The sequence below is a fragment of the Dendrobates tinctorius genome, unplaced genomic scaffold (genome assembly GCF_039654945.1).
Source record: "Dendrobates tinctorius isolate UK_male_01 unplaced genomic scaffold, ASM3965494v1 ptg000039l, whole genome shotgun sequence".
Classification (NCBI taxonomy): domain Eukaryota; kingdom Metazoa; phylum Chordata; class Amphibia; order Anura; family Dendrobatidae; genus Dendrobates; species Dendrobates tinctorius.
Genome location: NW_027361707.1, coordinates 6,452,656 through 6,464,947, shown reverse-complemented (window position 1 = coordinate 6,464,947; position 12,292 = coordinate 6,452,656). Strand labels below are relative to the sequence as shown.

At 40.3% G+C, this 12,292-nt stretch overlaps 1 protein-coding gene across 4 annotated transcripts in view; it reads right to left on the bottom strand.

Moving 5' to 3' along the window:
• Positions 1-2,469: 2,469 nt before the first annotated feature.
• Positions 2,470-12,292, bottom strand: part of FGFR3 (fibroblast growth factor receptor 3) — a 109,934-nt gene continuing 100,111 nt past the window's right edge. For all 4 annotated transcript variants that reach the window (XM_073574433.1, XM_073574434.1, XM_073574435.1 and 1 more), the window contains exons 16-18: positions 10,334-10,471; positions 9,372-9,477; positions 2,470-6,934 (exon numbers count right to left, since the gene is read on the bottom strand). In XM_073574433.1, the coding sequence (XP_073430534.1) occupies positions 6,770-6,934; positions 9,372-9,477; positions 10,334-10,471 (409 nt within the window). In that variant the 3' untranslated portion in view covers positions 2,470-6,769. The remainder of the gene's footprint in view (positions 6,935-9,371; positions 9,478-10,333; positions 10,472-12,292) is intronic.

The following is a 12,292-nucleotide window of genomic DNA, read 5'->3' as shown; positions in this document are numbered from 1 at the left end:
AGAACAGCTTAATTTTCAATTGACTTTGGGCAGTTTTAAATTAGATTAGCTTTAAAGTGACTACAAGCCATAGTATCAAAGGGTGCACATACTTATGCAACAGGGTTAAATTTTCCCTCACTGCTCGAAAACTAGCAGTGGTCGGTCTCCTAAGCAAGGTGCATTATATTTAGCTCTCTCCACTCAAGCATGCAAGTGTTTTAGTGCTCCTCAATTTGCAGATTCGGAGAATGTACAGTTCAGCAACTTGATGATGCCGTCGATGGTCTTAGCTGTCAATCAGGAGTGCACCGCTTCCTCAGTACAGTGCCTTGCGAAAGTATTCAGCCCCATGGAACTTTTCAACCTTTTCCCACATATCATGCTTCAAACATAAAGATACCAAATGTTGATTCTTCACCAAAAATTTACAACAAGTGGGACACAATTGTGAAGTTGAACGAAATTTATTAGTTATTTTAAATTTTTGTGGAAATTCAAAAACTGAAAAGTGGGGCGTGCAATATTCTTCTGCCCCTTTAACTTAATACTTTGTTGCGCCACCTTTTGCTGTGATTACAGCTGCAAGTCGCTTGGGGTATGTCTCTATCAGTTCTGTACATCGAGAGACTGAAATTCTTGCCCATTCTTCCTTGGCAAACAGCTCGAGCTCAGTGAGGTTGGATGGAGATAGTTTGTGAACAGCAGTTTTCAGTTCTTTCCACAGATTCTCGATTGGATTCAGGTCTGGACTTTGACTTGGCCATTCTAACACCTGGATACGTTTATTTGTGAACCATTCCACTGTAGATTTTGCTTTATGTTTGGGATCATTGTCTTGTTGGAAGACAAATCTCCGTCCCAATCTCAGGTCTTTTGCAGACTCCAACAGGTTTTCTTCAAGAATGGTCCTGTATTTGGCTCCATCCATCTTCCCATCAATTTTATCCATCTTCCCTGTCCCTGCTGAAGAAAAGCAGGCCCAAACCATGATGCTGCAACCACCATGTTTGACAGTGGGGATGGTGTATTCAGGGTGATGAGCTGTGTTGCCTTTACACCAACATATCATTTGGCATTGTTGCCAAAAAGTGTTATTTTGGCTTCACCTGACCAGAGCACCTTCTTCCACATGTTTGGTGTTTCTCCCAGGTGGCTTGTTGCAAACTTTAAATGATACTTTTTATGGATATCTTTGAGAAATGGCTTTCTTCTTGCCACGCTTCCATGAAGACCAGATTTGTGCAGTGTACGACTGATTGTTGTCCTATGGACAGACTGCCCCACCCTCAGCTGTAGATCTCTGCAGTTCATCCAGAGTGATCATGGGCCTCTTGGCTGCATCTCTGATCAGTCTTCTCCTCGTTTGAAAGTTTAGAGGGACGGCCGGGTCTTGGTAGATTTGCAGTGGTATGATACTCCTTCCATTTCAATATGCTCACTTGCACAGTGCTCCTTGGGATGTTTAACGTTTTGGATATTATTTTGTATCCAAATCCGGCTTTAAACTTCTCCACAACAGTATCACGGACCTGCCTGTTGTGTTCCTTGGTCTTCATGATGCTCTCTCTGCATCAAAAAGATCCCTGAGACTATCACAGAGCAGGTGCGTTTATAAGGAGACTTGATTACACACAGGTGGATTATATTTATCATTAGTCATTTCAGACAACATTGGATCATTCAGAGATCCACAAGGAACTTCTGGAGTGAGTTTGCTGCACTGAAAATAAAGGGGCCGAATAATATTGCACGCCCCACTTTTCAGTTTTTGAATTTCCACAAAAGTTTAAAATAAGCAATAAATTTCGTTCAACTTTACAATTGTGTCCCACTTGTTATTGATTCTTCACAAAAAATTTACATTTGGTATCTTTATGTTTGAAGCATATGTGGGAAAAGGTTGTAATGTTCCAGGGGGACCAAATACTTTCGCAAGGCACTGTAAGTATGGGCGCACATAACGTCTTTTTCCGGCAGATCAGTGTCGAAAAAAGATCAACATAATGCAAAGGGTTTGGAAACTGTAAAGCGGGTAACACAAGTAACCTGTTCATTCTTTCATCCTACTGTTTTGTGTATACAGCTCCTATGCAGAACTACACGTCTCTATGGTAACAGAATATGAACATACCCTAACGTAGCATTTTTTTTTTTTTTTAACTTATTCTTTCCCCTTTTCTCACTTCCCTACATATGACAAAAAAAATTTGACAAATGGCAGGGAGAAACACATGACTGCAGACTCTGACTACACTTAGGGTTTTGTTTGTAGTCTGTAACCATAGAGACACAGTTCTGCATTGGGAGCTGTATACTCAAAACGGGATAGCTGTACGAAAACACTTATATAAAAATTGCATTGGGGTTGATAACCATTTATAAACGAATCCTAAATAAAAAAAATAAAAATCAAGTAAAACTAAAAATCAAGTAAAACGTGCATATCTGCCAATGTAAACTGTAAGAATGTCCCCACGCGTTAACAAGTCAGATTTAAACTTTATTGTTTTGGTAAAAGTTATGTTCGCCAGGTTAACAAAAGCAGAATGATAAATCGATTTGGTGTCTATCCCACAACTTCTCACACCAGCAGCACAGGTCAAATCAAACCAAACCATTCCTCTAACATAAATCCAGCTACCCAATGAAAAAGAACAAAAAAAAAAAAAAAAAGACTAAAAAAAAAATCCATGGAATGCAAATTCAGCAGTATAAAAATGTAAGAAAAGTCAGCTTCACTTAGATTTCAAAGATAGTTCTCACTATAAAACTATATATAATGTTCAATAAGAAAATTGTTAAATTCAAAGTCTACAACAGATACATGTCATAAAAACCTCAATAAATTATATATATATTTATATATTTATAACTCTTAGTGACAGGTCAATCCTTGCATATTCTTATTAAGTTATCAGAAAGGGGGGGGGGGGGAAATCGAGGTGTAAAAGCAGACGAGTGTAAAAGAGGATTTTCCTTAAAAAATTAAAATCGGAATCATGTCTCCTTATAGTTCCCTGCTACGCATGTGGTAGACTTAATTAAGTCACATAGGTCTTCTGTACATTCAAACTAATTTGGCACCCTGGAAATGTCTGTGTTTTAGTAAAATAAAAAAAAAAAAAAAGATCCTGGAATGACATTACTAGAGGATTTTAGAGGGTTTAGCTAATCTATAGTGATGAGCGAACATGCTTAGATAAGGTGCTATCTGAGCATGCTCGGGTGTTAAGCGAGTGACTTCGGCGTGCTCGAAAAACATGTTCCGAGTCCCCGCGGCTGAATGGAAGTATTGCCGAACAAACCGCCAATCCCTGCACGTGTTGCTGCTTTCAAACAGCCGCAAGGACTCGAACATATTTTTCGAGCACGCCGAAGACACTCTGTTAGCGCTATCTATCTTCAGGTGCTCATCCTTATTTCACCTCCCAGCCTCCTCCTTATAGGCGGGGGCGATGACTTCCTGAAGATGGACAGTTTAGACCAGCGGCATGGTCGTGCTCGACCATGTTGAAAGCAGAGGCAGCAACATCGGTGGAAGCAAAGGCACAGAAACGGGAAAGATTCAGAGATCAATTTCAAAGCAGTGCTTACAAGCCGTATGTCAAACCTAGGAAACCGCCCAGTGCTGAAAAACTGCAAAGGAGGCCGGTAAACTAGAATATTAAAAATCCCTCAGATTCTTAAGGACAGAGAGGATTTTTAATAAATGGGTAAATTACAAAGCTGCCGGTTTTTTTTTTATTTTTTTATTTTTTTTTTACAAGCACTTTGTAATTTTACGCATAAGAAATTGAAAGCACCGCCCTTGTTTTTTTTAATTATGGTCCATCAAGAAAGTTAATAGGAAATAAAGAGGAAAAAAAAAGAGAAATAACAAATAATTTAAAAAAAGCAAAATAAAAGTATAGAATTTAGGGGACAATGCAAGAAAACATTCACATTCAGGGTAGAGAAGGAGGGACGGGCGTCCTTTAGTAGAACATATTTTAAACAGATTTAGTGCTTAAACTTATAAAATGTGTTTATTGCAGTATTGTAAAGTTTAGGTTTTGCTTTTTTTTTTTTTTTTTCCAATGCAGTCCAAGAAATTAACAAAATAAATACTTTATCCACAAGTTTGAAGCAAGAACATGATGTTCATGACCTTGCGGGGGTGTAATCTCAAGGTCAATGATGAACACTTATTAGAACTTTTCTATTGACCAGCAATCGATCCAACTTTGAGACTATTATAAAAAAAAAAAAAAATAAGTGCGCATGGTTCACACATTAACCGAAGACAAAAAAAAAAAAATAATTAGATAAATATAAATTAAAGGGTTTTTTTTTTTTGAAAGCCGTTGTAAATAATTTCTCTCTGAGGCGCTGTCTTTTTCTACCAAACAGCAAATATATACATATACATACAATCATATAATGCAGCTAACAGGACTGTACATTTTGTACACTTCTTTTTCAAAATATTTTTGAACAAAAAAAAAAAAAAAAAAAAAAAAAAAACAACAACAAAAAGTAGAAGCTTTTTTTTCTGGACTGTTAATAAGTTAAATGTAAGATTTGTGGAGGCATGGCAATAAGTAAAGCTAGGCCTAGGGGGCAAGAATAAAGGATTCATTAGGTTAATAATATCTATAAATAACTTTACAAATATACAACGTTAACAAAATAATTTTTTTTAGAACAAAACCGTCAGTATAAAAATTAGATTATCGATGAGATCAGTGTCATTCTAGATTGCAATGCTCTTAAACCGGGATCCAATAACACTTTCTTTTTTTATACATTTTTTTTTTACATTATATTTTGATACAATTCAAATAAATTGAACAGTCACCGCTTTCAGGTATCTGAGGTTTAGTTAAAACGCAACAAATCATGAAAGGAGGGCTCAATAATGATAATTTAAAAAAAAAAAAAAAAAAAAAGTGTGTGCGCACACGCAAGCGCTTTTTTCGCGTTTTTACCGGCAAAAACGCTTACAAGAAGCATCCCATTCATTTTAATGAATTCCGCACTTTTTGTGCAAATTGATGCAGGTTTTTTTCCGCGAAAAAAACGCATCGCGGTAAAAAAACGCAGCATGCTCAATTTTGCGGAAAAATCCACATTTCTAACTATATTCTATGAGACTGGGGACACTCCGGAAAAAACGTGCAAAAATAGCGCGTTTCCTGGGAAGGAGTCTTATGTTTTGTGTCTAATCTGAAATGGTAATGAATGATACATTGGTTATAAAACCACATATTTATGGTAGGTAACATAGGAATGTTTCACTATATTTTTACTGCTCATACAAGTTCTTACAATAGCATATTTAATGGATTAACAGACGACCGATCCCTTTCCATAAATAAAGTTTTTTAATCTGCTGTAAATGCCGCTGTTCTCCTGAATCCAGCACAGTTTTCCTTTTGTTGCTGTGCCTCTCCGTTCTTGAGATATTAGCGTTTCTCTCCTGTACATGAATTTTTTTCTTATCGAGGGGGTATGGTCCTCTAGAATACTCCCATGAGGAGATGACAGAAGACTGGTCCCTTTCCAAAAATAAGGTTTTTTTAATCTGCTCTAAATGCCACTGTTCTCCTGAATCCAGCGCAGTTTTCCTTTTGTTGCTGTGCCTCTCCGTTCCTGAGATAAAGTTTCTCTCTTGTGCATACATTTTTTTTTCTTACCAAGGGGGTGTGGTCCTTTAGAATACTCCCATGAGGAGCTGACGACCACACCCACTTTTTATATAGAGGGAAGAAGTGGCCATATCTCAGGAATGGAGAGGCGCAAGAACAAAAGAAAAACAGCGCCGGATTCAGGAGAACATCAGCATTTACACCAGGTAACAGTTACATATTATAACAAAAAATGGAGACCGTAAACTTCAGATTTTTTTCTTTTTTTGTGGGTTGCTTAAAAAAAAGTAAGTTGGATATTCTGTATCCCATTACAGAATAATCGTTTAATAAAAATTCCCCAAATATTATTTCGTAAAATATATATATATATATATATATATATATATATATATATATATATATATATATATATATATATATATATATTTTAGTTTTGCATTAAATTAATTCTGATCCTTTGTTTTTTTTTTTTTTCAATCTATATTTTTCATATCGTGTGCTTTATGATTTGCTTACAAGTGCTTCGGTAAATGGTAAGAGCTGAAGGTAATAGGACAATTGTCCTATTACTGGGATATGTGATAACCAAAAGATAAAAAAATAGAACTAGACGAAAAATAGGGATTTTTGTGTACTCACAGTAAAATCCTTTTCTCCGAGCCAATCATTGGGGGACACATGTGTCCCCCAATGAGGCGTAGGAGAAAAAAAAAGTGTTTAAAAAGAATGTGAGATATACTAGTGCTCAGATACCCGAAAGCAGAACAACGTTTGAGATTTACCCCAAAGACATTCAACATACTGCATGTAAAAAATACACAAAAAAATAAAACCCTAGGAAGTTTCGTTTGGATTCTCTTCTAGCATCGCAGGCACAGATTGGTTGCTCATCAGCGGTCACTAGGGGTCACAGCACGAGGACCCCCCCTAGTGTTAACATTCTCTCCTTTTTTCAAATATATAACATTTCAATATATTTCTCTTTCGTCTTCTTTATATCTTGGCACATAAGTTCCTTCAGGCCAAACAGTGCTTTATGACTTTGTATACAGCAAATATTTTATACGGCTCAAAAACAAAAAAAATTCCATGTAACGACCGGGCAGTCCTGTCCATATGCCTCTAGTCTACATTCCTCCTGGGCGTCCGGTATAAAGTCATGTTCGGATGATACAGGTATATTGCTGGTGATTGGGAAGACAGACCTCATCCGGAAGAATATCATGTGCAAACACCGAGTCGTCTCCCGATGAGCAAGTGCTGTGATTGTCCTGGCACGGTGGTGAATACTGTTCAAATGGCACAGAGAGGTCAAGGTACTCCTGAAATAAAAAATAAAAAATGCATTAATTAAAAAAAATTAAATAATTTGACAAATTAGTTGGGCCTCTGAAGACTATTAAATGGGTTTCTCATCTTTTATATGTGGAAAAAAATGCTTTAAAAAAACGAGAAACTTTGCAATTTATCCCATATTAAAAAAATTCTCTGTTCTCTAGAATGGAAGGATTCTGTAGTTTACTGCTCGTTGCCAAGGTTACCGACCACCTCTGCTGTCTATAAGAGAGGAGACTCGTGTTGTAGATCTTTGCTTTAGCTCTTGCGGTTGCTTTGAAGCCAACAGGATTGATGGATTTTGGCAGCTTCAGGGCCCCTGCGCTCCTATGAGGAGGCAGAGAAGTGGGAGCTCTGCGCTCAACCATTCTGCTGATCCAAACTGTCAATCATTCGGAATTCGGAAGGCACTGCCCCCTACAAAGCAGAAGAGGCGTGCATAGCACACAGCGGTGCAGTCACTATCAGGAGTCAGTTTTTGACGGTGAGAATGCAATTTGCATAATTCCGGACACATTACAACTAGGCGTAGATACAAGTGAATTGAGAAAGGTTGGGCACGTCTAGTTGGCAGATGACCGCGTGTTTGCAAATTGCCAGCAACAAAAGGTGAATTCGGACAGCATGAGCATCGCACAAATTCAGTATTCAGAAGTCCGCAGTCACACAGAGTGACTGCAGACTTATCAGGAGACCGAACAACCTTCTATTACTATTCAAAAATAATTAAAAATACAAAAAATAACATAAAAGAAATTTAAAATCTAATATATAAAGCTCAAGTAAGTGTGTGTGTGTGTGTGTGTGTGTGTGTATGTGATTGGCATCCGCACCGTCGCAGCTACAGCCACAAAATTTGGCACAGTCACACGTCTGGACCCCGAGAGTGTCCTAGGCTATGTTGTGAGGCGAAATTTTAACCCCGCGCGTTCCAATTCACCAAAAAATTTTGCCCCTATCTACATAATGGGGGAAAAGTGTGTGTATCAAGCCCCGCCCCTCATTATGATGTCATAATGGTTGCCATGGCGACGCTGATGTCATCACAGGTTGCAAGCCCCGCCGCTCATTATGTCGTCATAATGGTTGACTACGGGATGGAGGATGTGTGATGAGTATATGGGCACTGGACTATGGGACGGAGAAAATGTATGATGGGTATAATGGGCATGGGACTATGGGATGGAGGATGTGTGATGGGTATAATGGGCATGGGACTAAGGGATGGAGGATGTATGATGGGTATATGGGCATGGGACTATGGGATGGAGGATATGTGTGATGGGTATATAGGCATGGGACTATGGGATAGAGCATATGTATGATGGGTATATGGGCATGGGACTATGGGATGGAGGATATGTGTGATGGGTATATGGGCACGGGACTATGGGATAGAGCATATGTATGATGGGTATATGGGCATGGGACTATGGGATGGAGGATGTATGATGGGTATATGGGCACTCGACTATGGGATGGAGGATATGTATGATGGGTATATGGGCACGGGACTATGGGATGGAGGATATGTATGATGGGTATATGGGCACGGGACTATGGGATGGAGGATAAATATAACTTGCTATGACTAACCACAGTTAGTTACTATGCCCGGGCAGCGCCGGGCTCTTCAGCTAGTATGAAATAAAATAGAAAATAAATAAAAATACTTTATTTTTACTCCTTTAGTTTTAGTGTTATCCGCAGTTTATCAACATGTAGAAAACTAACTTTTGTGATGTGCGATTTTTTTTTTTATTTTTTTTTTTAAAAGCATTAAGCTCTGTGCGATCAAAAGGAGCTAATCATTCTGACAGAGTAATGCACAGTGCACATCTCACGTCATTCATTCGCGCAAATTGCTTCAATTACGAGTAAAGAAACAAGCTGTCTCAGTCCGTGCACAGAGGGTCTTTGTGTAACAGAGGCTGAGGGAATTCTCCGATGGGGGGCCTGCAGCGGCCTGTAGGATTTTTACAGAGTGCAATGAGCTAGTAATGTTATGGCAGTGTAATGCAAGTAGTAGGATCACCGCTAGGTACATATACCCTACAGTGGCGTGTTGTTCTAGACAAGGAGACATTGACGGGACGCACTCAGACCACTCAGTCAGGGGTCTAAACATCAACTTCTGCAATAAAATCAAACGTTTCCCTATTGATAGAGGTTGTCTAGTTCAGAAATTCAGAATTGGAAAAAAATAAAAAAAAAAAAAAACCCTCCATTTATTTATTTATTTATTTAAGCCCCAAATCAACTGCAAGCATGTCTCACTCTGGAGGATGTGACGTCTAAGCATTCCACGTTTTCAATGATACCGGTGTAATGCTTCATTTCTCCTCCGGAGGTGATGTTGGAAAACTCATCACTTATTGCCAGATTATAGCTGATTAGTGGAAATCTTGGTATGAAATGACTTACATCAGTAGATGTGACAGTAAGAGCACGGTCCAGGTCTTCAACAAGCTGCTTGAACGTTGGTCTTTGTGACGGGACAGCGTGCCAGCACTCTCGCATGATCATGTATCTGAGAAAAGAAGAAAACACTGATCATCCATTTACCAACCCATGAAGGTCATGCCGGTAGACTTCTCGAACCGGTGATGTAGTGAACTCTTCCATGTTGGCTTGTCTTGGGCATCTGTCTTATAACGGTCTAATGGGTACGACCATGAGAATGTCAACAGGACCTGTGGACTTCGGTGGGACAAACCATCTCATATGTATGGAGGTCTCGTGGCTTTTCCCTTTTGGTTGATGTCAGGGAGAGATGGAACCGGCTGTTGGATTTTAACACGTCAAAAGAGGTGTTCTCAGGGGAGCAGCTTACTCTCCCCACCTCTATCCTTTCCGAAAACATGCACGCTCGTATATGGGAATGATCTGGAAAAATACCGGCAGCCAACTGAAGTGTATGGGAAGTAAATATTATGGACGACTTTGTCTTTGTAGTGGCCGGTAGCTGTTTCATTGAGGATGGAAGCCGCCACCACCACATTCACTGGATTGGTACGTCCAGCAAAGCCACCTGAATGGTCATACCCTCCCTGTCCAAAATGTACACCCCAGAAGATAATTGGGAGGGGAGTTGGGCATAGGAAAAAAAAACAAAAAAAAAAACGAGGCCCCTTTCAGTAGCAGCTTGACACCACCACACCAACCCCGGACAGAACGGTGTGGTCCCTGCTTCTGACTTGATGACCTCACTTCCTTGAAAGTGGTTGTCCACCTTTTGGGAAGAAAGATGGATCCCGCCCTCTCGAAAATGGCAGCTGCGTGGGGAGCATCGATACTACGTAGGTCCTTGGCCCCACCGTACTAAAGCGTCACCAATTTCTTTTAAAAGTCACACAATGCATGAAGACGGGAGTCCGGCTACTTACAGCTCGTGCGTGCAATTGGCGGGCTTGTCCATTCGATGACCTTCTTTTAAGAGCTTAAAAAGTTCCTCTACTGGGATCCCAGGGTATGGAGAGCCCCCCAAAGTAAAGATCTCCCAGAGAAGCACTCCGAATGACCATCTGGGGGAGAAAAAAAAACCTATTAATATTCACAAGTGTTTCTGCAGCAGAACTGATTGTTGGGGAGGAGGGTGTAGGGCTTTCATGTGCGGCCATGCATGGATAACACTAGTAGAACTAATTGCCCTGGCCACTTTATTTGGGAGAGATCTCTGCTCACTTGCAGAAAAAAAAAAAAAAAAATTAAAAAAAACAAGCATTACGTCTAAACCTAAAATGAGCAAATCACGGCAATGCCGGCGCCTCCGTTACCCCTCCACCCAATCCTATCGTAAAGATTTTCACTGGGGCCGATGAATGCAACAAATCAAATTATTCATGCACAGCCTGGCCATGCTGGAGTACAGCTCCGGAGGGCAGGAGCGCAGCACCACGATGCCGACCTGTTGCTTTCAACTACTGGTATGAAACCGGATGCAGAAAAATTCATGATTAGACCCCTCTGGAACAGATGAAGGCGGACAGCGCAGGCTATATGGTGTAAGTCATGGGGCGACTAACATAAGCGCCGTACGATACGATGGCCGGGGGACAGTGCTAGACATTAAGGAGCCGTACTATATAGAACCGCTACCGCCAGTAATGGAGCATACGATTGTTAGATAACAGTAAAGTAAGTACCGCCATACGGAGCTCATACTGTACCAATATACGGAGTAAACACATACAGGCAGAGTAAATAGCTGCTCCGCTCAAAACTGTGGTTAACGTGTCTACGATTCTGGTGATACCGGCTATACGAGGAGAACCAGCCTCCGCATGTGCAATACTCATGGCTGTCCAGCCCCTCTCCTCTAGCAGTCACCGGAGGAACACTGAACTGCCACACACAGGATAAGTAATGTATGTACACAGTGACTGCACCAGCAGAATAGTGAGTGCAGCTCTGGAGTATAATACAGGATGTAACTCAGGATCAGTAATGTAATGTATGTACACAGTGACTGCACCAGCAGAATAGTGAGTGCAGCTCTGGGGTATAATACAGGATGTAACTCAGGATCAGTAATGTAATGTATGTACACAGTGACTGCACCAGCAGAATAGTGAGTGCAGCTCTGGAGTATAATACAGGATGTAACTCAGGATCAGTAATGTAATGTATGTACACAGCGACTGCACCAGCAGAATAGTGAGTGCAGCTCTGGAGTATAATACAGGATGTAGCTCAGGATCAGTAATGTATGTACACAGTGACTGCACCAGCAGAATAGTGAGTGCAGCTCTGGGGTATAATACAGGATGTAACTCAGGATCAGTAATGTATGTACACAGTGACTGCACCAGCAGAATAGTGAGTGCAGCTCTGGAGTATAATACAGGATGTAACTCAGGATCAGTAATGTATGTACACAGTGACTGCACCAGCAGAATAGTGAGTGCAGCTCTGGGGTATAATACAGGATGTAACTCAGGATCAGTAATGTAATGTAAGTACACAGTGACTGCACCAGCAGAATAGTGAGTGCAGCTCTGCGGTATAATACAGGATGTAACGCAGGATCAGTAATGTATGTACACAGTGACAGCACCAGCAGAATAGTGAGTGCAGCTCTGGAGTATAATACAGGATGTAACTCAGGATCAGTAATGTAATGTATGTACACAGTGACTGCACCAGCAGAATAGTGAGTGCAGCTCTGGGGTATAATACAGGATGTAACTCAGGATCAGTAATGTAATGTATGTACACAGTGACTGCACCAGCAGAATAGTGAGTGCAGCTCTGGAGTATAATACAGGATGTAACTCAGGATCAGTAATGTATGTACACAGTGACTGCACCAGCAGAATAGTGAGTGCAGCTCTGGGGTATAATAC